Source organism: Laccaria bicolor, genomic scaffold (genome assembly GCF_000143565.1).
Source record: "Laccaria bicolor S238N-H82 LACBIscaffold_8 genomic scaffold, whole genome shotgun sequence".
Classification (NCBI taxonomy): domain Eukaryota; kingdom Fungi; phylum Basidiomycota; class Agaricomycetes; order Agaricales; family Hydnangiaceae; genus Laccaria; species Laccaria bicolor.
This window is the reverse complement of record NW_001889879.1, coordinates 1,397,314-1,421,064: the sequence shown is the minus strand read 5'-3', so window position 1 is coordinate 1,421,064 and position 23,751 is coordinate 1,397,314. Positions and strand designations below refer to the sequence as shown.

Genomic DNA, 23,751 nt, shown 5'->3' with positions numbered 1-23,751 from the left:
AAACTCGTAGGCAGCGATAGCAGACTACCGATGAGCGGCCATTTCTTGGGCCCGGGAGGTAAAGGCAACCCAGACTTGTTTCGCTGAGCTCGGCGGTAAAGCACAACGACGAAAGATAAAATGATAGCAGTGGTTAAAACCTTTGGCGAGAGCATCGTAGCAATCAACAGGAAGAGAGGTGGATTTAATGCGGATGGCCTCGTCTGATTATCAAGCTTTAAGTACGTGTGGGCTGTTAGGAGTGGCGGAACAGGTCTTCAAGAAGGGTCGAACGGGCCCGCGAATTTCGAATTGGCCGGAAATGGATGATGAACAGTCTCTTTAGCCGTTGACGCATGCGCAGGTGCTGACTCCCTAGGGCATGCGTGATTCGCCTGTTGAGCAGGGCTTCCAGCAGAGAAGCATTATTGGAATTGCATGAGGCATGGTAAAGATTCCGAGGTCGCCGCCTCGAGCGGCGTGAGGTGCTGTTCTGCATGCTGGTAATAGTGTTGATCACCAGGCTCTTGCATAAATCCTTATGACGGCAAAGAGCATGGATTTGCTTTACGTGTACATCTGTTATGCTCCGCAGCCAACTTGTCGTTGTCGTGTTGGGTGTACCTTCGACGGAATGAATCGCAGAACATCCACACCAGCCTATTAACTGGACGTCATCCCGGAATTACTGCGAGCCTGGATGTCATGGCTTAAACGGCAGCAACTTCGATGGTCGCTACTGCTTAACCGCCGGCTGAAAGCCCATGGATAGGTAGCCTTGCGAATCCTGCATTACCTGGTGAGTGTGAAATTCGGAACATATGAAGTCGCAAGTTGCGCCTAATTACCTAGTGTTCGATCCAATCTTCCGTACAGCGCCGCCCCCTGGACAACTTCGTGAATAGACCCCACGTATACGTGATCGCGGTGAGATACATAGGTATGCCCAGATGCAAACGACGTTCAAGTCGCCGGGACGGTTTTCCCGTATACAGTACTATGTTGCGTGATTTGACCATTATGATGCTATCCAAAAGAGACCCAGAATAGGATAACTTTTGGCCCCGAACATGTATGATTGCTGGATAGCCCAACTAAGGAGAAAGCCCGTTCCTAGTGGAAGACCAAGATAAGCAGCAGGTTCTTACAATCTGTAACGTTGTTCCTGAGTAAAGCGCATTGATGCCGTTGAGACCCAGCATTTAAGCACCGTACAATCCTATTTGTTCTCTATCGGAAGGACAACGGCCAGCAGGTGGGGAAGGTTGAAACGTTGAAAGTTGGGAAGTCAGTGTTTGGGCTGGTTTGTACGCGATGCAAACGCTGCCCAATCGGTGCCTGCCAACTTCTCCAATCGTCTCGCTTCTCTCTCAGATACTCAAGCGCACTTTTCTCGACTTCTCGTGATGCCTAGTTGCTGAACGTTGAACGTTGAGGGTTCGACTCGTGGTTTTTTGTAACGCTGGTTCATCGGCAGGCCCATTAACTCCGTCCGACGTCTTTGAGCCAACTTTGAGCATCAGCTCACTACATCGCTGAACTCTCAAGCCTCATGATCATGGCGGCTAGATAGATTCTCGAGTCGATTTGTCGGACCGCTGGCGTTCCGATGTCAATCCTGCAAGGCACCCATGGAATGCTTCCAGGTCGCGCCCAAGTCACGCCCAACAATGGAACGTGTGCAGACGGCACCGGTTTCCGAAGCACAAACATACCTTTCTCACTAATCTAGACCCATGCTCGCGCCGTAGAAGCCGGCGTTCTCTGTATCGCCCATTACCTGCTATTCGAATGACAGCGTCCGTGAGTTGCCAATTAACAAGCGCGAAATCAAGGATGTGTTGTCTACATATCGCGAGGAAAGATTTTCCAGCAGTACATTTGTGCGGCCAGCCTGTACGTCTTTCAACTGATTTATCACATCCTTGAATTTACAATTCAAGGAAAAGCCAGCCACAGATACGGTTCTCAGAGAGCAAGCTATTTAGCGGGTTCAGTAGTTTCTTGTGGAACAAGCAACCATTCTGCCTCCCTCGAAGCTTGTCCTTCGGTGACACACTTTTTTTTCAGACGGTCATTCGTTTAGATGTGGGCAGCTGACTTTTTCACAATGTTCTTTTCGTTGGAGATGTGAAACTTCCGTGCTTCGGAAATTTACTGGGCTTGTAAGCTTAAAGGTGAGTAGTTTACCTTTCCAAGTCAATGTACGTAGCTCAATCAGTGTTGCGATTTATTCAGGACATCAAAATAATAAAAGCGGTACTTGAGTAAAGTCCTCTCTTTGGTGACTTCGTCGTTTTTAATACTGTCCCGCGCTGCTCCATGCCTGCTCAGTTTCTCGGCGGGCTAAAGTACCCCATTCTCGTCAAGCTAACGTCATTTTCTAGACAACTCTAAGTGACTCACCGTGTCTCTTGGCCTCTTCAGTATCAATGTAGTCGAGCTGTTCACAGGTATCAAGAAACGTTCCGAGGAAAGCGAGATATTCAACAAACCCCTTTAGTTTCGACCAAGCGGTCCACGAAAGCGCCAGTAAAGCCAGCTCTACATGATGATGTCAAACGAGCCATAAAAATAGGTGAGAGTCAATGTACAAAATTTCTTTCGCTTCGGCGTGCGACGTAGGTTGGCCGTTGGCCCTGATATGATTCTCGTAAGCCTTGGAGGCCTGGAAACAAGGAGGTAAGGGAAACATTCATTAACGACCCAAACGAATACTAGCACCTCGTAGGAAGCAGCTGCAGCAATCAGCTCATGTGAGAGTTGGGCCTTGTGAGGGGCATTAATAACCTTGGAAATTTAGATCAGTCCGAAACGGTGGCTTGAACCTCCAGTGCCAAATGGTGTTTACCTGGTCGTATGCCGCAGCCTGGTCTGAATCGTTTGAAAACCAGCCCATGATATCTAGTGATTTTGGGATATGATTTTGAGAGGTCGAAGGACAGAAAAGAAATGTTTCAATAGGTCTCAATTCATGAAAACTTGGCACTACGTCGATATCATCATTTGTGGCTATATATAGAACAATTTATTTTTAGAACATTGAACGATTGTACCTCGGCGAGATCAATGGTAAACTGATAATCATTGGATTGTAATTTATGGTAAATCACATTGTCATTCTTATTGTTCCTCAGATAAACAGCGGTATGTTACAGTTTCGGGTCGGTTCGAATTACGATTTAGTTATAGTCGTCGTAGGAAGCATCATGGAGCTGTTGGTTGGCTGGTGACGGTGCGTAAGTCGTATAATCGCGAGACAACAAATCGATTGCCTACCATGGTGCTTAGCCTTCTCCCTGTCGATGTAGTCAAGCTAGCGAAGTATGACTAGTCCGTTCCTCAAAGAAAAACCAGAGAAAAACCTACCCCTTTGGTCTCTGCCTCACGATCAACGAAGGCACCAGCAAATCCGGCACTGTCAAAAGGTTATCAGAACGAGCTTTTCAAATGCTAGCATAGCCGGCGTACAGTATTTCCTTCGCCTTTGCGTGAGAGGTAGGCTGGCCATTCTCTGCGACGTGGTTCTCGTACGCTTTGGCGGCCTAGTAATATAGGGACGGTTGAGAATTCGACCTGAGAAAAATGGTTGGAATAGCGAATACCTCGTACGAAGCAGCGGCGGCGATCAGCTCGTGCGAGAGCGTAGCCTTGTGGGGGGCATTCGTAACCTGTGGGATGTTGGTGAGGAAAACGCGTATCGTCAAGCGCCGTAGCTGAAGGTACTTCGTTGTAAGCGTTAGCTTGGTCAGAATCGTCGCTGAACCAACCCATGTTAGATAGTAGTGAGATGAAAGTAGAAGTGGTAAGAGGTAATAGGTTGAGGAAGTGGTGAGGTGAAAGGAGAGCCCAGCTCCCATTTTATACCGTTTCTCCTAGCGTTACGCAAGAGTGACGAATGGTTGCGATCTGTAATATCACCTTACTCGGCTGTCCACATGTTCACAGGGGATAAGATCTACTTGATGGCTATTTTTAGCTTCGAGGCTGGAGTCTCCCACCGTGTACTTTGACGGCCAAAATATTCTTAATGCAAAAGCTATCCATTTATGAAGAATTTTGCAAATTTGATCCACGTTTTGGGATCAATCCGGGGTCGGTGTCGGTGAGAGGCACAGGTGACAGAAGTACGGTATCGTGGTCCCACATCTTCAGAAATACATTTATATACATCGGTATCTTATGATCTCCGCCAATGAACCTACTATTGCGGAGACGCCTAGTACTCGCCAGATTTCGCAAGAGCCGCCTCAGTCTTCTCCTTGGCTGTTGAAAGTCCGTTAGAGAAATGTGGATCGAAAAGAGCATTATTTTCCCTACCATGGTGCTTGGCTTTCTCCTTATCGACAATGTCAAGCTAACCGAGCAGGTCAGTATTTCCACTAATAATAAAGGTTGAAAATATTCACCCCTTTGGTCTCAACAAGGCGATCAATGGCGGCACCGCTGAGTGCAGCGCTATTACAGGTGTCATCAAAATACTCATCCAATTTGGTAGTCGACGCACATAATTTCCTTCGCCTTCGCGTGAGAGTCGGGCTTCCCATTCTTTTCGACATGCTTCTCGTACGCTTTGGCAGCCTAAAGACGCAGCGCCCATTAGGAGGTGCGCTGCAAAAAAAAAATTCGTAAAATAAACCTACCTCGTACGAAGCAGCAGCAGCTAGGAGTTGATGGGAGATCTCAGACTTGTGGGGGGCGTTGCCGGTAAGCTATCGCAATCGCGATAAGCGAACCAGCGAGGAGACACGGAAGACATATAATTACGGTGGCATAGGCAGTCGCCTCGTTGGAATCGTCGCTGAACCAACCCATGTTGTTGAATGTAGTGATAAAGGGGAGTAAAGATATGTTATGGGGAAAGAATGCGCAAGCTTATGATCAACTCACTTATATACGTCTTCTTGTCAAGATTCAAGATGTGGCCCAAACAATGCGTTCCTGTAAATGTCCACATGCCCACCGAATTTGCGTATTAGAGGAGATGTGCACGTCATTATGATCACATTTGTAGCGTAAGAGAATGAGAAGCGCGGTGGACCGGTGGTGATAGTCCGTGGAGCAACGACCATGCGGCGAGCTTCGCCATTAAATATTATTTCCAGGCTTTCATCAACACAATTTTGGCATGCAAATACTCACTGGTGGACTTATCAAGGTGGAGAAGCGTCGAACAGTGATTTGAATTTCTACTTGATTAGCTGACGAGCGGTGTCAATAATGATGGACTAGACTTGGGTGATTGGCCTTGGGGCATCGATCTCACCCAGAGTATTAACCATTGCTAGAATTCGAATTTTAGAAAGACTTCAGCGCTCAGCACTCAGTACTCAGTACTTTGCAAGCTCAGCAACAAAACGCAGTAATAAGACGCAATGATGAAGACAAGATATAAATAGACCACTCCTATTTCAGATGATATTCCGCCCGGCCCGGTTATGCATCTCAATCCTCAGTCCATTCCCCATTGAAAGCAGGTTATTCACAGAAATATCATTGATAGTATGTACATTGATATATTACATGTTTCCCAGTGTTTGAGCTTGATCAATAGTGTCCAGCGTTTGACAGGGCCGCCTCAGCTTGCTCCTTGGCTACAAATCCACATATCAGTATTTAGGATGCTGGAATGGAATGAATCGACCTACCGTGATGCTTGGCCTTCTGCTTGTCAACGAAGTCAAGCTAACAGAGAGCTATTAACATTTGTTCAAGACATAAACCGTGAAACCTTACTCCTTTCGTCTCTACCAAGCGATCGACGAAGGCGCCGGAGAACCCAGCCCTTGACAGAGGATAAGATGCGATCGAGTAAGGTTTAAGGCGAACGACTTACAAGATCTCCTTGGCTTTGGCGTGAGATTGAGGCTTGCCATTCTCTTCGCAGTGCTTCTGGTAAGCTTTGGCGGCCTGAATTTGCAGTTAGCTTTCTGTGATTGATTTGAGAATGGATTGAGAAACCTCGTATGAAGCGGCGGCAGCGATCAGCTCATGAGAGAGATGGGCTTTGTGCTCTTTAGTGGCGTTGTTAACCTGGATGTGGTCGATGGCTGATTAGATCAACGCTGCTAAAACGTCGATTCAAAACACACTGTTTCGTACGCCTTGGCTTCGTCAGATTCGTGGTGGAAGAGACCCATGTTGATATGTGAGAGGTGAAATCAAAGTAGTTTCCGAAGTTGGGATCGACGACAACCCTATTATACCTCCCCCAGCGCCAAGAGTTTTTCCTAGCAATGACAATTCTGGGCAAACAAATCACCGCTCACACGTCCAGCCTTGGATAAATTCTGGATCTATCGGCGTCGTCGATTACTTCGGGGACGTGTGTTGATCCATGTACGCTTGACTAAATCGCATGACGAACGTGTAGGCATTTGTTTTGAGCCGCCCATGGCCATGCATAGCCTAGCTAACCGCCACAGCCGAATAGAGATAAGAGAAGCAATCAGATAGTGCAGGATCGCCAACGTTCAGGACTCAGGACTCAGGAGAGTCAAGTCTATCAGGCTTCACGTCCTGATTGAAAGGCGTTGGAAATAGCAAGTAGTGGAAGGTTTGTCATGTGTCCCATCTAAATTAGGCCAGCGGTTTTTACCGGTATCGATCGTACCTTCCGCAGCCCTCGAAACGGTTACTGTCGTTATTCTACGGGAGAGCGGATAACCGAATCGCTATGATATAAAATTCGGGGGTTCGTTTCGACTTTCTAACAAAAATATAATAAGACTTGGAGAAGTGAAGCGCTAGCGAGAACTTCGGTTTTTTCGGCCTTCCATCCCCTTCGATAAATCCAGAAAGTTCAAACATAGACCCACACTTGCAGTGCGCAAAACATCTACCACATCTCTGTACGATAACTGGTCATTGGGATTGCGCCGTATAGTCGCACTGCCATAGGCTATAAGTAATGGATGCCCGATACCGCCAAATATTTTCCTTCACTACTGCCGAAGGATAATTTATAAACTCCTGGCTATGATCTATAAACACTGCATTCGTACGGGAACTCGTCTCCGAGGGGGCTGCGTCTGCGATGGTACTCACAGCTGGAAACAAAGGGATTAATGCCATTTGCTGCAGTTTTGTTGGCCCCGAAGTTATGTGCCATCTGCTGCAAGTTTGTTGGCTCCGAAGTTCTGGGCCCTAAAAAAGAAATAATAACCCAGCAAGTAAAGACAACGGTTGATAGTATCACGGCTGAACCTGGCTCAACGGAAGATGGAGTCAAGCGAGGTGTCTTTAGATCTCTCCGTGATATCATCAGCGACTTCGTAAGATAGGATCGTGAGCAATTGTTCGTCAATGTGGCGAATTCCTTTGAAAATAGGGTCGACGTCTTTCGTCTCTTGTAAAAATTATCGATCGTGAAGACTTCGAAATGACGAGTAGGTATAACTTCTTTGCGACTCAGACGGAACTATGATATGAGAGTAAGTTTCTCGCTAAGTAGCCTCTCTTCGTAGATTTTGAGAAACCGAGTTCTCCTTAATTTTATTCATCGTCGGGTGAGGTCTGCGTGTGGCCCTGCAAACCAGTCATTCGGTGAGATGTAACCGTTACGTTGCATCATATTCAAAGATTACCAGAGATTTGAAAGAGGAGGAGCAGAGGAAGCCTTGTGTGGTCCTATTTGGAGAAGACACGCACAGATGAAAGTCACGTTTCTATTGATGATCATCAGTATTTTACTATTTGGTCAATTCAAGCTCTGTCGAGTCTGAACTCTTCTGACCTGCATGCACCTTTGCTCAATCTTACCGGTCTCATAACTGATGATGTCGGCTACAGGCACTCACGCGCACGACTTGCCTGCAACTCTCCCAGTTCCTGACCTCCCGGTGTCACAACTAGAATCACTAAAATTCAAGGCCAACCAAATTATTGAATCCATCTATGCACTCCAACGCACGATTGAAGCTGGAGGCAATCCAGCCGCGATGCCAGCATGGCCAGACATTCTTTCAAAATACAACATCCTCCTATCACAAACCCACAATTTTTCAAACGCGCTCGTCAATCCCATACCCTCAAGAGCCGGTGGAAGCACCGGCTCAGCCCCCTTGAATATCTACGAGCGAATTTCCTTGCATCCGAGCGTGGGGATGCCGGACGCTCGGCTCGACGCGGACGTGATACCGTTGCTGAGGAATCAGCAGACGACAGATGTTTTGCGAGTGGAAAACGAGACGGTTCGTCGTCTCTCTGAGCATATGAAATCGCGCGGATCTGTTGGAGTTTTGGGACCCCCGCCTCCGTCGGCGCAACCAGCACCATATATGAATGGGCATGGGTTTGGGCTTGCGTATGCGGGCTTTGGGCAAAAGCAGAAGAAGCCAGAGTATGAAGATGTGCTCAGGGAGTGTGCTGAAGTTCGCGGAGATCATGATAGACGCGTTGCGAGAGCCGTGAGGGCTGTGACGATGTTGAGGGAGAAATTTGACTGGAAACAACGGGTTGAGGTGGAGGTAGAAGAACCTGAGGAACTTGAATGGGATCCGAGATTAGGCATGCGTCCTCATCAGGCTCCTGTCCCGCCCAATGAGGCAGACGATGATATTGGGATGGAATCTGCAGATGAGGAGGGTGATGGTGACGGTGACGGTGATGACAAGGATGGAAGCAGCGACGAGGACGACGAATTTAACGTGGAGGGAGAACTTGTGAATCTTGTTGGCATGGATGGACTTTCACCTGGAGTCTTTCCTACGTCCACTGTGGATCCGCCTGAGACGAGCAATCCCGATGTTAGGATGGAAGAAACATTGTGAATATCAAGGTCCGTTCATGCCTATCAGACAGAGGCTATTGTTCTTACAGGCTGTAGTGGCAGAAATTTGACTAAGAATTTATTTCCATGTCGCTGTCTTGAAGAAATGAACGCGTTTACTCCATGCAATCGTTTCCGAGGATCAAATTGGCCCAATATGGAAGTTGCATTGACATATTCGTCAAAACATGGACGGCGAAAGAGTTTCGGCGGGAGCGCGTCATGACCTGCTCCACCGTTGAGAAAGGAAAACTCCGCAAAGTCATGCCGAAATTAATTAAATAAGAGACCGACTCTGCCCCCATCGCCCTCGACCTTTGCTTCTCTTCAACCACCATCGCCCATCGCCCAACACACATCGCCCACCTTCGTTTTATCCGCTACCCTGCAACTGGCTTCAGTTCGCGCTTCTGACTAGAGCAATGCGTTTAGCCACACTCGTTTTTGCGACCATCGCTATTCATCTACTCTCATCTTTCTCCGTCCTTGCGGTCCAACCTCATCCTCCCTCACGCCGAGAACCGAAGCGCAAATCGCCCTCTCTTGACACTCCCATTACCTTGCGCCAGCATCGCGAGCCCCGCGCGTTGCTTGACTTGTGCATCAATGCCGAAGTCGACCTTCTTGCCGACATTGGAGATCTGCTGGGAGATTTGCTAGGCCCACTTGATATCAATACCAACGTTAAATTGTGTGTTTGTCTGAAAGTGAGCAGGTCGATGATTTTCCACCTCAGGTGCTCACTATCGTTTTGCAGGATCTTGATCTTTATCTTGACACCAATGTCGATATTGCCGCACTTGTCGACCTTCTTGGTAAAGATCAGGTCGCGGCCATCATCACCGCTCTGGTATGTTCATATATGCGTTCTTTTTGATGGATTCAACTATATTTTGGACAGATCAACAGTTCTCCGGAAGCCAGACAATGTAATTTGCCTCCCCACTCACATCGCACATGCAACAGTTATGACCCTTGCGACTTCAAATGCGAAAAGAACTACGTCCGTCAGGGGAACAACTGTGTTTGCGCTTACCCACATACGACGTGCAATGGTGTCTGTGGCACCTTTCCACGAGTGAGTCTCATTTTTGTCGCCTTTTACCCGCATATATCCACCTTTTTTGACAAATGATATTTTATAGGGATGCGGCTCCGCTGTCCCCCATCATTTGAAGCCTCGGAACAGCCCTATTGTGACCATCGCGCAAGCTAAAGCACATTGCAAATCTCATGAAACCGTTTGTGGCCTCCCAGGGAGGGAAGGCACCTTGGATTTTGATTGCATTGATATACGCAATGACCCAAACAGCTGTACGTCTTTTAATCCTTGTCCTTTCTTTACCTCATGGCAGTATAGGTGGCGGCTGCATGGCACCTCACCCCTTCCCGGAAACACATCCTTCTCTTCTGCCGTCGGGGAAGGACTGTTCACGTATACCCAACGCCAAAGCGGTCGCCTGTGCCAGCGAAGAATGCGTCGTGAAGCGATGCAAGGACGGATGGGTGACAAATCCTAGTCAAGACACATGCGTTCGGGATGTCGAGGGTTCTTTTCGCCTGCAAAAGAATAAGAAACGTGTTATAGACGCCAGCGCATCCGCGGAGGCTTCTGTTGATTCTGGTCTTGTGGAGAAGCTTTCTGCGCTCGTTACCGCGGTGGTGGACATTAATGGATATGCTCAACCTGCAAACCAGCCATCCTTCGCATCTCCCTATGCGCTTCCATCCGATTCGTCTGCTATCCACGTGTCAAACCTCATCAACACTGTTTCTACAGGGACAGTTGACCTAATATCCTCTTCCTCTGTCTCATCCTTCAACGTCAACTTCAAATCCCTCAGCTATGCAAATACACTTCTCCGTAACACTTTAGCCGAGTGTGGATGTGTCGAGAGGCTTGCCCTGGAACCGCTTGTGACGGCCGTCGAAACGATGGCTACGGTCACTCTTGATACTCAGAATTATCTCACTAGCCACCCTATTGTGTCTGTCAACAATGGTACCGTAATTGATCTCGACCTATCCGTTGCCATTGAAGCCGCCTCGGATCTCCTCTCCGGTCTCCACCTTGAAGAAACCAACTCTGCAAGTTTCAGATCTGTGGTCGGAAACCCTACAAATGCGCTTCTCGATCGTTCGAATCTCAGGCCTCGCCCCCATAAGCGTGATAATCCCACTGCCTTCGAAGTGGACGCCGATGTTGTTCTTGATTCCGATTTACTTGCCCAACTAAAGGCTCTCGTCGTGCTCGTTGTCGACTTGAATCATGCTAATGTCCTTCTGCCACCTTCTGGACCTCCCGCTCCTCACGCACAAACCGTCGCTTCTAACGTCGCACAAGCTGTTGTTGAAGCGACAGCCGAGCTCTTGGCTTCATCCACGATTTTCTCGTTCGTTACCAACGTCAACAACCTCATGAATGTCAACGCCGTCGTATTGAACACGCTTCACGGGTGTGATTGTGTTGAAGATCTCAACCTTCGCCAAGTTCTCAACAACCTCTTGAAGGTGTCAGAGGCAACCCTCGGTCTACAGAGTTGGTGTGACCGACATCCAGTCGCACATCATGTTTCTAAATCAGGATCCCTGTCATCAACCATTCCCAACACGTCCAATGCGCCTATTACACTGGACCTCTCACACCTTCTATCTGGCTCAGTTTCGGCGAACGTAAAAGGAAGCATTAGCGTTGGAGGCGCCCTTCTTGCCGGGCCTAGTAACGAACTGAACCATCTTTTGGGAAGTGCAATCTTCAAGCGGGGTGGAGTGGGGCGTCGTGGTTTAGATTCTGCTACTCTCAATGCCAGCGTCGCCGCCACAGCGAACTTGGACTTCGAGACCAGGCTTTTCATTCTCGTGAATCAGGTGGCGAAGCTCGAGGCTGCTTCAAGTAGCCTCCAGCCGTCTCTTTCCTCAGATCTCATCAATTTGAAGTCTTCCATTCGTACCACTCTCGTCGACGCCATCGTGGACGCCACTGTGAAATTTTTACATGAGCCAGCCGTTCCATCCATCGTATCCAATGTTGATTATTTGGTTGAGATCATATCGCATGTCAGCGTTGCTCTGGACAAATGTAGCTTCACCGACGATCTAGGACTCGGATCACTCGCCACTGATTTGAAGTTGGTATCAAACTCTGTGCTTGACCTTCAACTCTGGTGTCGATCTCACTCTGATGCATCATTGTTACCTGAAGTGTCCTATGCTCTTTCTGCTGTCGCTCAGGTCTATCAACCCAAGCTGCCTCATCGGCTTTCTAGTGGGATTGATGTAAGCATCGCAGGCTTGGAGAATGGACTTGGTAAGGCGGTGATTGAATTACTGGATGACTTTTTGAAGCCCGGGGGTGGATCTGCGGGCGTCGATTTGAACCTTTCTGCAACGCTCGACGCCCTCGCCCACCTTGTTATTGGTTCTAATGTCAATTCGCATGTTGGAACCCAGATCGATACCCTCACAACAGATGCTCTGAACTCTGATCTTCTCGTTGGAGTTGGCCTTGAAGGAGACGTTGGGTTGGGCGTCGACGAACATACAGATGGCTCGGCGGAGTGAGCCGAGGAACAGTCTTTTCAAACCCTGCGCTTCCACGCCTTGAGGGCGTTGCCTCTTTATTGTGAGTTTACTTTCACTCGCTGATGTACCCATGGCTAACGTTTATTTCAACTAGAATTCTGTACCTAGTTTTTCTTTTCGTTATCCTTCAATTCGGACAACTTTTTTTTGAAGACTCTTTGTTTCTTTCCTCCCTTTACCAACCTATCTATCATGTTATTCCATTCGTAGTGTTACTTACTGGAGTTACAGTAATACTTAGTCCATAATTTTTCCGGCCGAGAAGGGCCGAACACCTTAATAAATGACTGGCAGCGAAGACGGCTCCAGATCAGCTCTCGCAACGACCAACTCCTCCTGACTTTGCTTTACCATGGCGAACGCGGATGTGCTCAAAGTCTCTATCCTTGGAAAGGAATCAATCCACTGTGGTTTCCACTTGATACCATACATCGCACAAACTGTCCTATCCAATCTACCCTCTTCAACCTATGTCCTCGTAACCGACACCAACGTCGCAAACTTCCATCTCACCGCCTTCGAAAAGGAGTTTGAACAGAGAATCTCAAGTCTGCCTACATCCTCTACGAAGCCGAGATTCCTCAGCCTTGTCATTCCACCTGGGGAGACGTCAAAAAGCCGTGAAGGAAAAGCCAATATTGAAGATTTCCTCCTCCTCCATAGATGTACCCGGGATAGCGTGATTCTCGCCCTCGGTGGTGGGGTGATTGGGGATCTTGTTGGATTCGTCGCAGCAACCTTGTAAGTCCCCCTTCCATCCTCGAAAGAGTTTCTGATTTGAAAATAGTGTAGCATGCGAGGAGTTCGATTCGTTCAGATCCCAACTACCTTACTCGCCATGGTCGATTCGAGTGTTGGTGGGAAGACGGCCATAGATACACCGCATGGGAAAAATCTTATTGGTGCCTTTTGGCAACCGGAATATATTTTCATTGATGCGGCTTTCTTGGAGACCCTGCCTTCCCGGGAGTTTTCGAATGGGATGGCGGAGGTGGTCAAGGTGTGTTATGCTGAAGCCATCTTTGTTGGACAGGATGATTGATATTCTCTATACAGACTGCCGCCATATGGAACGAAGCAGAATTCATCTCTCTCGAATCCCGCTCAGCCGATATCTTTGCTGCTATTCAAACGCCGTCTGCTGATTATGCAGGCCGTTCTAAGCAGACGCGGTCTATTGCTCAAGAGCTTCTTCTCTCCGTCATCGTCGGGTCAATATCCGTCAAAGCCCACATCGTGACCATCGACGAAAGGGAGACAGGTTTGCGCAACCTCGTTAACTTTGGGCATACGATTGGGCATGCTATCGAAGCCGTGCTGACTCCCACCATTTTGCACGGAGAGTGCGTAAGCGTCGGCATGATTCTTGAAGGCGAAATTTCCCGCCAGATGGGTATACTGTCTCAAGTTGGCGTTGGACGTCTCAATCGATGCCTCAAAGCTTACAACCTCCCCGTTACCTTGGCCGACCCCAGGATAGCTAGTCTCCCAGCAGCTAAACTGTTGACTGTCGAACGCCTCCTGGATATCATGCGTATCGATAAGAAGAACAGTGGTCCGGAGAAGAAGATCGTTATTCTCTCAAGGATTGGCGCAACTTACGAGCCCAAAGCTACAGTTGTGCCTGATTCTATCATTGCGAAGACGCTCTCTGAGGCTGCTAAAGTCATCCCGGGTGTGCCTAGACATCACCCCGTCAAGATGGCCACTCCTGGTTCAAAGAGTATCTCTAATCGTGCTCTTGTTCTGGCCGCACTTGGAAAGGGCACATGTAGGCTTAAGAATCTGCTGCATTCAGACGATACACAGGTCATGATGGCCGCGCTAAACGAGCTCAAGGTATGATACTGTGTATATCTACGAAATTGACGATACTGATCTAGTCTATATTCCAGGGCGCAAGCTTTGCATGGGAAGACGCGGGAGAGACACTTGTCGTCAAGGGTGGCGAGGGTTCGCTATCAGTTCCGCCCAAAGGAAAAGAGCTATACCTAGGAAACGCCGGGACTGCTGCTCGTTTCTTAACGACAGTTTGCACACTTGTTCAGTCTTCGCCACAGGACAATGCTGAGTACACAGTCATTACGGGCAACGCAAGGATGAAACAGCGTCCCATTGGTCCGCTTGTAACTGCACTGCAAGCAAATGGCAGCAAGATCGACTTTTTGGAGTCTGAAGGGTGCTTACCGTTGGCAATTGCACCACAAGGATTGAAAGGGTCTCAGTTGCAGCTCGCAGCCAGCGTGTCGAGCCAATATGTTTCCTCCATTCTCTTGTGTGCACCGTATGCTGAAGAGCCCATTACTTTGGAGCTTATTGGTGGCCAGGTCATTTCACAGCCATACATCGACATGACAGTTGCCATGATGAAGACCTTTGGCGTTGACGTTGTTCGTCGCAAAGATCCAGTTACTGGAAAGTTCCTGGATGTCTACGAGATCCCCAAGGCCGTGTACACAAATCCCCCTGAATACAACATCGAGTCGGATGCGAGCAGCGCTACATACCCTTTGGCAATTGCAGCTGTCACTGGCACTTCATGCACTATCCAGAATATCGGCTCTGCATCCCTGCAAGGTGACGCGAAGTTCGCAAAGGAGGTCTTGGAGAAAATGGGCTGTCAAGTCAGTCAGACTGCTACGGAAACAACTGTTCAAGGACCACCCATTGGGCAATTGAAGGCGATTGAGGAGGTGGATATGGAAGTGATGACAGACGCCTTTTTGACAGCCACTGCCCTGGCTGCCGTGGCCAATGGGAAGACGAGGATCATTGGGATTGCGAACCAGAGAGTCAAGGAATGTAACAGGATTCGTGCGATGATCGACGAACTAGGTTAGCTCTCGTTCTTCTTCGTTTTTGAACTCATTCTCAAATTTTGTTCGCAGCCAAGTTTGGTGTAGAGACCATCGAGTTGGATGACGGCCTTGAAATTATTGGTAAACCCATATCCGACTTAAAACGCGGAGTCAGCGTCCATTGTTATGACGACCACCGTGTGGCAATGGCATTCAGTGTTCTTAGCACTGTGGTTGAAGGTACAATCATTGAGGAAAAGAGATGTGTTGAGAAAACATGGCCCAACTGGTGGGATGATCTCGAGAACAAGGTACTGACTCACAGTTTGAAACTACGCTTCAACGTAACGTTTCACTTTCATAGATCGGGTTGACTGTTCAAGGGGTCGACTTGGCAAGTGTCGCTTCTGAAGCTTCCGCAAGTGGGACTATCAACCATGATTCTGCAGCCTCGATTATCTTGATTGGCATGCGGGGAACAGGCAAGACCTTCGTTGGAAATCTGGCTGCAGCTACCCTTTCTTGGACATGCTTAGATGCAGACGCATACTTCGAAACCAAACACGAGATGGGTGTACGCGAATTCGTTCACCAAAAGGGTTGGCAAGCTTTCAGAGACGCGGAATTTGAGGTTCTCCGCGAGCTTATCGCGGAAAAGTCACAAGGGCACGTTATTAGCCTTGGTGGTGGTATTGTCGAAACACCAGCTGCCAGGGAGCTTCTCAAAGAGTACGCTGCAACCAAGGGCCCTGTGGTTCACATCGTACGGCCTATCGATGAGGTCATCAGATATCTCAATTCAGAGGCTTCTAGACCCGCGTATGACGAGGCAATCGTGGACGTTTTCCGTCGCCGTGAGCCCTGGTTTGGAGAATGCTGTAGCCATGACTTCTTCAACCGTTTTGGTGACTTGCCTTATTCTTCGCCCAAAGCCACGAGCCGAGAAATCGCACGGTTCTTCAACCACATTACTGGGCAACGCCCTAATCTCGCCCAGAACCTTACATCAGGCCGGAGGTCGTATTTTTTGTGCCTCACGTACCCAGATGTGACGCAGTCATTCCCTGTCATCCATGAATTGACGCAGGGAGTGGATGCGATCGAACTTCGTGTAGACCTCCTCCGAGCTTCGAAGGATTATGACTCAATCGAGTATTCCATTCCAACCCTGGCTTATGTTTCCAGCCAGGTAGCAGCTCTTCGTCGTGTCACTTCCTTGCCGATTGTCTTCACGGTCCGAACACAGTCTCAAGGCGGCTCTTTTCCTGATGCTGCAGAGAAAGAAGCTGTAGAACTTCTCAAGCTTGCGCTTCGACTGGGTGTTGAATACGTTGACGTTGAGATCTCTCTCTCTGAAAAGAAGATTAAAGAACTTGTTTCACTCAAAGGATCCTCGCACATGATTGCGTCGTGGCATGATTGGAGTGGCAACATGATATGGGATGGACCCGTGGTGAAGGAAAAGTATGATGCTGCTGCCCGTTTCGGAGACATTATCAAGATTGTCGGAAAGGCAAACTCCATACAGGACAACTTTACCTTGTACAATTTTGTCTCGAAAGTCAACAGCACTGCTGGCTCAAAACCGTTCATCGCCATCAACATGGGACTTGAGGGTCAGATGTCTCGTGTGCTCAACTCCACCCTCAGCCCTGTGTCACATCCGCTACTCCCAAGCAAGGCTGCGCCTGGTCAACTGTCCTTCAAGCAGATTCAAAACGCGCTTCATCTCCTGGGTCTCCTTCCAGCACAACGTTTTTACCTGTTTGGGACACCCATTGCTCATTCGATGTCCCCAACATTGCACAACACAGGCTTCGAGATTCTGGGACTACCACATCATTATGAGCTGCTGGAGACCAAGGAGGTCGCCGAGGAGATCAAGATAGCAATCGGTGATTCCGCTTTTGGAGGTGCATCCGTCACCATTCCCTACAAGCTTGACGTCATCCCTCTGCTTGACAAGCTATCACCAGCAGCGGAGGCCATAGGGGCCGTCAACACTATCATCCCGCGCACAACTGGATCGGGTCGCATGTTAGTTGGTGACAACACTGATTGGCTAGGTATCAAGGCTTGCATCACCGAACAGCTGTCCTCAAAGCCCATTCACGCAGCTCTGGTCATCGGTGCTGGTGGGACTGCCCGAGCCGCTATCTACGCACTGTCAGCCCTCAACGTTGGCGACATCTACCTGTATAACAGGACTACCAGCAAAGCCTATGAGCTCGCTCATGCGTTCCCTCATGCACCTGTTCACGTTCTCGAGCAGCTTGGGCAGTGGCCTAACGGAGCCGTACCTCCGTGTGTCATCGTTTCCACAGTCCCCGCGAGTGCAACAACGACGGAGGAAGAGACCAGTGGTATCTTACTACCAAGCAAGTTATTTGATTATCGCGACGGACCCGCAGTTGTCATTGACATGGCGTACAAACCTGCGGAGACTCCTTTGCTTAGACTAGCAAAGACAGCTGGAGACAATTGGGCCACTGTGCCTGGGTTGGAGGTGTTGCTTGAGCAAGGGTATGTTCAATTTGAGATGTGGACAGGTCGACGTTGCCCGAAGGAGTTGGTCGCAAAATGGTTAGGGAGGCTTACAACAGATCATAAACAATTTGTATTCGAGGAAGAGTGTGAATCATAAGGCATAATACGTATGCATAAATTGTTCTTTCCGAAATCACCTCCTCGAAAGGGATACCAAACAGACTACTTTGATTATAAAGTCCGCCGCTAGCATGGCTGGACGTAGATATGGAAGGAATGGCGGGGTAAGGACAAGCAGGAGGGGCGTACGAGGCGCTATACCGGAGTATTGAAAGGTGGGTATCCAGGGAGTGTGAAGACGACAAAACAACAGAATAACTTCAATGGCAGATGAAGGTGGCGGGACAATAACCAAGGTAATAAGTATTAGGATGGTAACGATAAGGAGGGGGTGATTCGTAAGAGTCGTGAAAGAAGCTGGGTATGATAATATGGATAAGAGCACAAAGGATATTCCACGGTATACATATACCCGTCCCGGTATCAGTTTGGTATCTAATGTTTTCTTTGTGGGAGAGGGTGAACGTCACAGTCGGTGACCAGGAACGGCCCAGAAAAGTAACGTCAATGCTGTCACGAAGACTGCGATGAGGATAGACACCCAGATGGCACGTCCCAGAAGAAGCTTCTTTACGTAGGGCTCGCGGATGGTCAGCGTGCGGAAGGGTGTCGTCTCTGATTGGCCGAAGAACACCAGGATGGGGTCTAGTTCGTATTGATGTGAAATGAGGAAAGTGATGGCGAAGGTGAAAGGAATAAAGAGCTGTAAAACGGTTTTAGACCTGGGGTAAAGCAAGCAGAAGGGGCAAAACTTACGAAGAAACGCTTCGACTTCGGATGAACGTCCAAGAAGATCAGTGAAAAGGCCACCGCAAGGCCTATCCACAAGATGACGAGGCCCAGTATAAGGCGCACCAAAGCAGATATAGGCGTCAAATTGCCAAACGCTTTCGAACGAAGGAAGCGAGGAAAGGCATCCTGTTCCATAGCTCGGAAGCAATATTCCTTTTGGGCGTGGAAAATATCAGGGATTTGAGCCATCAAGGACAGCTCTGTCTGCGTCTTGGGCTCGTGCGAACTGCTTAGAGGAAAACTGTGGATGCGAAGAGCTGGGGGAAGATAAATCTCGTGGTTTTCATTGGAGTTTACCGTGTTACCAGCGGGTGAGAGATAGCGATAGAAGATGCGTTCTGCGGACGCAATGAGGTCCATGCGGTTGATTGCAGCGGAGCGAGGAATGACGGTGGGAGCGCGGGAGGCGCGTTTGAGATTAAAGAGTGTAGGCGTGCGGCCGGAAAGCGAAAAAGGCGTTGTTGAGCGAGGGGGATCGTATGCCGCATTAGGGGATGCGGATGCAACTCGGGTGTGCTCTGACAGACCAGTCTGTGGTCGGGGACTTGTCGATCGTCGGCCCTTCTCCGTGTCACCTACAGCAGCAAGATTATGCTTGTCCTGTTCTGACAACATTTCCCCTGTGCTCGTCGTGCTCCTTTTCGTTCCTGCGCCCTCAGGATGGAGGCCAACAACAGTGCCGTAGATTGACCCTCTCCGCCTAGCGTAATCCCAGTATTGCGGCCAGTCCTCCTTGATGCTACGGCCGGACTTGCGAACGTCCTTGAAGTATGCTCGGCAGAGATTCTCGTGTTGTTGTACGTCTAGCCAGAAGTCAAGGATGTCCTCCGCCCCTTCACGCTGCAAAAAGAGGCTGCAAGATTAACAGAACCGTTAGAGCATAGCTCTTGAATAAAAACGGCCGATGACTCACTAGAACATGAAGAGATCAACGGGGGGTCGTGTCCTTCTCGACAGGACCTCTGTGAATGACGGGAGCCTATTCTGGCGGCTGTTGGCCCAGTCATCTTGTCGTTTCTCCTCGTCCATCGCTCGATTTTCTGAGAGCTCGGCGGCGGCGGCGTCGAGGGGAAGACTTTGTTGTCGTCTTTGTTGGCGTCAAGGGAAACGCGATCAACAAGGTTCACACTCTAAGAACATGTGGTAACCGCTTATGTAACATATCTGCGTTCCTCGCCGATATTACAGCCATCGCCCTCGTCTTCTAGCATGTCGTTCGCAAAGGCCTTCTCACCTGCTCTTCGTGAAATACGAATTTTGTGCTCGCAGACAGGCCCAGCCTCTGCGGGAACCCGGTAAGTTTACGTCAAGTTGACCATACACTTGACATTTCTCATTCTTTTTTTGGTAGCCAATTCATAGTTTCGAAATACCCAACTATCAAACAGCACAACCCCGACCTACCTGTGCTTATTAGAGAGGCAACTGGAACACCAGCACGAGTGTTTGCGAGGTTTGGTGCGCCGTTACACGTGTGCTGTATCGAGGTGATTGGCTGACGGACTTGCAGAACGCGGGGTGGAGAAACACGTTGAACTTGACAATCTCTCGGCTACGGATGTGGAGACGAAAGTAGCGCAGCTGCTCAGCTCATGACCCCTCTATAATCAACGGACGCATGCTCTGTGTAACACCAGCTTTCGATTAGACAGATTTCTTCCATGAGGTCGCTTCGCTCTTTTCGTGAATTCGCCGAGATGAGACGCCATTACTGTTGTTTTGTTTGCTGACAATTTCTTTTCATCATATGGTACATGCTTGCACATTAACTTTCTATCTCCAGACCCCTCGCACGGTTCCAGCGGACAGGCGGAACGCGTTATTTCTCTTCTCTATCCGGATTGAGACTCCTATCTCGTCACGTCAACCTGTGTCCCGCTGAATGACATGTCTGACCGTAACAAGCTTTTCAAACCGTCAAATTGAAGCACGAAGTCAGCTGGCCAGGCCACCACCTCTTCGAAGAATGGAGTCCTCCAAACATCGTTTGCTTGGAGCTAAGCAAGCTTAATATCGCGCTCCCTCTGCTATTGCAGGGTTGCTCACTAAACGTGTCATCCTTGCATGATTGCAATTTCCCGATGTCGCTTATTCCATTGGTGAAACACGCTCTACTGCTCCTCTAGGATCAGAAAGCACCTCTGAGCTGATATCTTCTCCTCGCTCCGCGTCTAGGGAGCAACGAACCACTGGCCCGTCGGACTGTAAGCCAATAGTGCTGATCACCGTATCAAGAATGACGGTCTGTTCGCAATGTTGCACCTCTATGTCGGTGAGTATTGTTTCCAGTTCTCTCGCAGAGCGCCCAAGCACCACTTGGACCGTGATGAGGATGGGCATGATGCACTCGAATCGCAGTCGTCAGAATCATCAATCACAACAGGAGGGAGGATACCAACGACGGTTCGAATTGAAATGCAAGCTGCAATTACCTTGACAGGCAAAGTCAGCAAGGTGCCATACGAATGGACATTCATGGCTTACAAGTAATCTCGGATTCTTGCATACGGCCAAAATTAAGATTGTGGACGCGCTGTATATGGCCCCGGATTCTATGCTTTTGAATGTGAGTCTAACCACATACTATGAGGAACTGGCACAGTTGCTCACATTATAGCTGCAGCAGCGGTATAATCTCTCTGCCTCTCTTTCTCCAACGAGCTCCGCACTTGTCTTGAAATCCACCATACCCGACCCGCTACTCAGTCAACATCGTGACTAGTCACTTCAGGAAGAGGAATATCTCACCCGTCAACAGGGTCAGTGCGTTGTTCAAGACAAGGACGATGAGTATGTAAACTGGGATGTAGATCTTCAGTCCAGTAGACTTCGTCCCCATGCTGATGTATCCGAAGGCTGGAATGACCTTGTCAGTGAGTAAGGTTCGTTTTTTCTAGTGCAACTCACCTGTCCCTATTACCAGCGGTATCCCCGCTATCCATAGAATGTATTTCCGCCTTCCCCAGACAACATAACATCGTGTTATCTTTTGTTTACTTGTCACCCAGGTCTCGCATCTCCCAACAAATTATCACTCACGAGGAGAGTATCGGCGATCAAGCTGTCTCGCAGTGAGTAACATACTCGAGAGAGTCGAAGAGAGCTTCACGACTCACTTGTTCGTCACATGTAGCAAGAACTTCGGGTACGCCTTCGTCAGGAGCGTCTTGCTGTTGCCCTGGACGAAAATGTTCGTTTCCCGGAGCATGAGGTGGAAGGATACACCGACGTCCGCCGTTGCTAGTATGAACATGACCACCACCCCTGCGAGCATCACGAACTTCATCCGTGTTTGTCGTTTAAGGAGAATGAAGCAGCAGACGAAGAACAGAACAACATGGACACCTGTTCGATTCAACTGTTGTTGGTAATCATGCTGGCAGGCATGACAGGAGGAACTCTGGGTAGGCGTACCGTAGAGGAGAGTCTCAGCCTGCGTATGCCGTGCATTGTAGGGAACAAAGTGGAATGTGGTATAAGGCTTCGCATTACGAAGGACGGTGACGAGGCTCTCTTACCAATATGGCGGCTATAAAGGGCGGCAAAGTGGATTCGGAGAGCGGGACTGGGTATGCCCATGGGTCATTCTGTAGCTCGCCGTTCCTCTCCACCACCATTAGTCCCTGTCGTTAACGCGTGTAGCGCTGGTACTAGGTGAGGGCGAGTCTTCAAACTATTATTGTGCGCACTTACTTATCTCTTCAGTTCTATTCCTTCGCCTTCTCTCACACCTGCCCGAGTCTTACCCGTCCACGTACTAACGTCAGCCTTTGTGGGGTCAACGCGAAGTCGTCTGGCATCTTGGAACACTTCATCAGATCCTCAGACGCAGATTGGGAATGTTGATTGAATACAGCCATGTGGGTCCTAGGATCTAGCATAGTCTAGCATTCACTCGGTCAGCTTAACTTTTTGTTCGTTAGGCCAACATTAGATGATTCCTCCACCCCTTGACTTTCCGCACACTCAGTCATCGATCGTGTCAAGACTAGGTGGAGTTTGACAGGCCCTAAGGAATCACCAGATGGATCGACTTGGGATCGACGAGCTCAAAGTTGCTCAGTCCTAATTCTACTTTTAGATCTTCGGGGCCCGAATCAGCCCTGAAGAAACTCAGAAGCAGGGGTTCCGTTATCTTTGCGAACGAGAATTCTACGGGAATGGCGCCTACAGAGGCCTACAGTCAAAATGTACGTGGCTCACCCTGCCACAGCTGTAAAAGCTATAGTAAAGTGGAAATCGCCCAACGTGCGTTCTAAGGCTCCATACGTTCAGAAAAAAATTGAAGAATAAAGTGCCTCCTCGTCCTGTACAAGATACCCCACTATATATATACTGCCCAAAACGGTCTGACAGCATATGTTCCGTGGCCAGGGACACCCTGGCAGGCGGCCGCAGAAGCAAAATCGGGTGGTTGTATCTTCTTCCCAGACGCAGGTTATCTTGCAGCGTTAGAGTTAGAATAGGTTAGAATAGGACCCTGGAAATTGGTGTCAAATCCCTGATCCGTAGTATCCGGAGGAAATTTTGAAAAAAAATCAGAAAGGCCTCAGGCCTATCCGGAGGAAAATCAAAGAAATTTGGGAAAATGCCTGAGTTGAATGTCCGGATAAAAATTGCCTAAGCTAAGGGGGGCCTAATCTCAGTCCGGATAAAGATTGGACAAAATGGATATATTTGCGCACATGCACCCTGAATTGATTGAAATGGGAACAGAAGAAGAGTAAAATGAGGGAAGATTAGATATGACATGTTACATCGAAATTCAAGGTCTTTGGGTGCCAGGAGCCTTGCCTGCACAGCGAAAAAAAAATCAAACATACACCATGCCTGAGGTAATGTCCGGATAAATTTTGTGAAATTCCTATGTCTGATCCCATATCCGGAGGAAAATTGGGAAATTTCACGATTTTGGGATCAGGCATTCAACATGACTTTCCAGGGTCCTGTTAGAATGACGGTTCGGCAACTTAGAGGGTATTGCAAGCGCTGGCCTCTAATGTTTATCATTGACATTACAGGGCTTCAGTGTGGGAAGCTGGATGCTTTCAGGTTACTGTGCATGCTGTAGATCTTCCATTGCTCTTGTCAAGTCGTCACTGCCTCGTACAAAACTCTTGTGTCGTCATAAAGCGCTTTCAATGGTTTTCTTTGTCAATGGCCGGCTTGCGAATTCCAGAATTCCCCATCTCATCCCGGTGTTGTTCAATTTGATAGTGGTCG

At 48.8% G+C, this 23,751-nt stretch overlaps 9 protein-coding genes across 9 annotated transcripts; 4 read left to right on the top strand and 5 right to left on the bottom strand.

Moving 5' to 3' along the window:
- Window positions 1-2,278: 2,278 nt before the first annotated feature.
- LACBIDRAFT_318330 (concanamycin induced protein 2) lies at window positions 2,279-2,878 on the bottom strand (the record flags this gene model as incomplete). The annotated part of the gene is made up of 6 exons (XM_001879306.1): window positions 2,279-2,325; window positions 2,386-2,422; window positions 2,475-2,523; window positions 2,574-2,647; window positions 2,704-2,717; window positions 2,770-2,878. 6 exons carry the CDS (start codon window positions 2,876-2,878, stop codon window positions 2,279-2,281), a joined length of 330 nt encoding a protein of 109 aa, XP_001879341.1.
- A 165-nt stretch (window positions 2,879-3,043) lies between these two features.
- On the bottom strand, window positions 3,044-3,800 carry LbCipC1 (CipC1 protein, concanamycin induced protein C). Its single transcript, XM_001879305.1, has 6 exons — window positions 3,706-3,800; window positions 3,585-3,650; window positions 3,451-3,524; window positions 3,349-3,397; window positions 3,259-3,295; window positions 3,044-3,204 (listed from the first exon to the last, which is right to left on the bottom strand). The coding sequence occupies exons 1-6, from the start codon at window positions 3,751-3,753 to the stop codon at window positions 3,155-3,157; spliced, it is 324 nt and encodes a 107-aa protein (XP_001879340.1). The 5' UTR covers window positions 3,754-3,800; the 3' UTR covers window positions 3,044-3,154.
- Window positions 3,801-5,456: 1,656 nt separating this feature from the next.
- Window positions 5,457-6,151, bottom strand: LACBIDRAFT_293775 (uncharacterized protein). The gene is made up of 6 exons (XM_001879304.1): window positions 6,072-6,151; window positions 5,941-6,012; window positions 5,816-5,889; window positions 5,716-5,764; window positions 5,628-5,664; window positions 5,457-5,573 (listed from the first exon to the last, which is right to left on the bottom strand). Exons 1-6 carry the CDS (start codon window positions 6,117-6,119, stop codon window positions 5,527-5,529), a joined length of 327 nt encoding a protein of 108 aa, XP_001879339.1. The 5' UTR covers window positions 6,120-6,151; the 3' UTR covers window positions 5,457-5,526.
- A 1,606-nt stretch (window positions 6,152-7,757) lies between these two features.
- Window positions 7,758-8,847, top strand: LACBIDRAFT_293774 (uncharacterized protein; the record flags this gene model as incomplete). The annotated part of the gene is made up of 1 exon (XM_001879539.1): window positions 7,758-8,847. One exon carries the CDS (start codon window positions 7,758-7,760, stop codon window positions 8,748-8,750), a length of 993 nt encoding a protein of 330 aa, XP_001879574.1. The 3' UTR covers window positions 8,751-8,847.
- A 324-nt stretch (window positions 8,848-9,171) lies between these two features.
- LACBIDRAFT_318325 (uncharacterized protein) lies at window positions 9,172-12,310 on the top strand (the record flags this gene model as incomplete). The annotated part of the gene is made up of 5 exons (XM_001879538.1): window positions 9,172-9,456; window positions 9,507-9,599; window positions 9,651-9,827; window positions 9,895-10,063; window positions 10,110-12,310. The coding sequence occupies 5 exons, from the start codon at window positions 9,172-9,174 to the stop codon at window positions 12,308-12,310; spliced, it is 2,925 nt and encodes a 974-aa protein (XP_001879573.1).
- Window positions 12,311-12,683: 373 nt separating this feature from the next.
- Window positions 12,684-17,773, top strand: LACBIDRAFT_233717 (uncharacterized protein; the record flags this gene model as incomplete). The annotated part of the gene is made up of 6 exons (XM_001879537.1): window positions 12,684-13,072; window positions 13,124-13,331; window positions 13,388-14,170; window positions 14,227-15,166; window positions 15,220-15,440; window positions 15,494-17,773. 6 exons carry the CDS (start codon window positions 12,684-12,686, stop codon window positions 17,771-17,773), a joined length of 4,821 nt encoding a protein of 1,606 aa, XP_001879572.1.
- On the bottom strand, window positions 17,732-19,557 carry LACBIDRAFT_184151 (uncharacterized protein; the record flags this gene model as incomplete). Its single annotated transcript, XM_001879303.1, has 3 exons — window positions 17,732-18,439; window positions 18,493-19,381; window positions 19,442-19,557. The coding sequence occupies 3 exons, from the start codon at window positions 19,555-19,557 to the stop codon at window positions 18,203-18,205; spliced, it is 1,242 nt and encodes a 413-aa protein (XP_001879338.1). The 3' UTR covers window positions 17,732-18,202.
- A 174-nt stretch (window positions 19,558-19,731) lies between these two features.
- On the top strand, window positions 19,732-20,192 carry LACBIDRAFT_189840 (uncharacterized protein). The gene is made up of 3 exons (XM_001879536.1): window positions 19,732-19,823; window positions 19,880-19,986; window positions 20,039-20,192. Exons 1-3 carry the CDS (start codon window positions 19,738-19,740, stop codon window positions 20,122-20,124), a joined length of 279 nt encoding a protein of 92 aa, XP_001879571.1. The 5' UTR covers window positions 19,732-19,737; the 3' UTR covers window positions 20,125-20,192.
- Window positions 20,193-20,792: 600 nt separating this feature from the next.
- Window positions 20,793-22,388, bottom strand: LACBIDRAFT_325860 (uncharacterized protein; the record flags this gene model as incomplete). Its single annotated transcript, XM_001879302.1, has 10 exons — window positions 20,793-20,960; window positions 21,013-21,085; window positions 21,139-21,226; window positions 21,277-21,384; window positions 21,436-21,462; window positions 21,568-21,589; window positions 21,645-21,706; window positions 21,943-21,961; window positions 22,047-22,151; window positions 22,287-22,388. The coding sequence occupies 10 exons, from the start codon at window positions 22,386-22,388 to the stop codon at window positions 20,793-20,795; spliced, it is 774 nt and encodes a 257-aa protein (XP_001879337.1).
- Window positions 22,389-23,751: the final 1,363 nt, after the last annotated feature.

What these genes read in the sequence shown, in the direction of transcription:
- LACBIDRAFT_293775 (XM_001879304.1), bottom strand. Translation starts at nt 6,119, where the DNA reads ATGGGTCTCTTCCACCACGAATCTGACGAAGCCAAGGCGTACGAAACA. An exon ending in AAGCCAAGGCGTACGAAACA is followed by an intron (nt 6,013 to 6,071) that starts GTGTGTTTTGAA and finishes GACCACATCCAG; the next exon opens with GTTAACAACGCCACTAAAGA. An exon ending in GCTTGGTAGAGACGAAAGGA is followed by an intron (nt 5,665 to 5,715) that starts GTAAGGTTTCAC and finishes GCTCTCTGTTAG; the next exon opens with CTTGACTTCGTTGACAAGCA.
- LACBIDRAFT_189840 (XM_001879536.1), top strand. Translation starts at nt 19,738, where the DNA reads ATGTCGTTCGCAAAGGCCTTCTCACCTGCTCTTCGTGAAATACGAATT. An exon ending in CCAGCCTCTGCGGGAACCCG is followed by an intron (nt 19,824 to 19,879) that starts GTAAGTTTACGT and finishes TTTTTTTGGTAG; the next exon opens with CCAATTCATAGTTTCGAAAT. An exon ending in ACGAGTGTTTGCGAGGTTTG is followed by an intron (nt 19,987 to 20,038) that starts GTGCGCCGTTAC and finishes ACGGACTTGCAG; the next exon opens with AACGCGGGGTGGAGAAACAC.
- LbCipC1 (XM_001879305.1), bottom strand. Translation starts at nt 3,753, where the DNA reads ATGGGTTGGTTCAGCGACGATTCTGACCAAGCTAACGCTTACAACGAA. An exon ending in CCGCCGCTGCTTCGTACGAG is followed by an intron (nt 3,525 to 3,584) that starts GTATTCGCTATT and finishes CTATATTACTAG; the next exon opens with GCCGCCAAAGCGTACGAGAA. An exon ending in GGAGAAGGCTAAGCACCATG is followed by an intron (nt 3,205 to 3,258) that starts GTAGGCAATCGA and finishes ACCGTCACCAGC; the next exon opens with CAACCAACAGCTCCATGATG.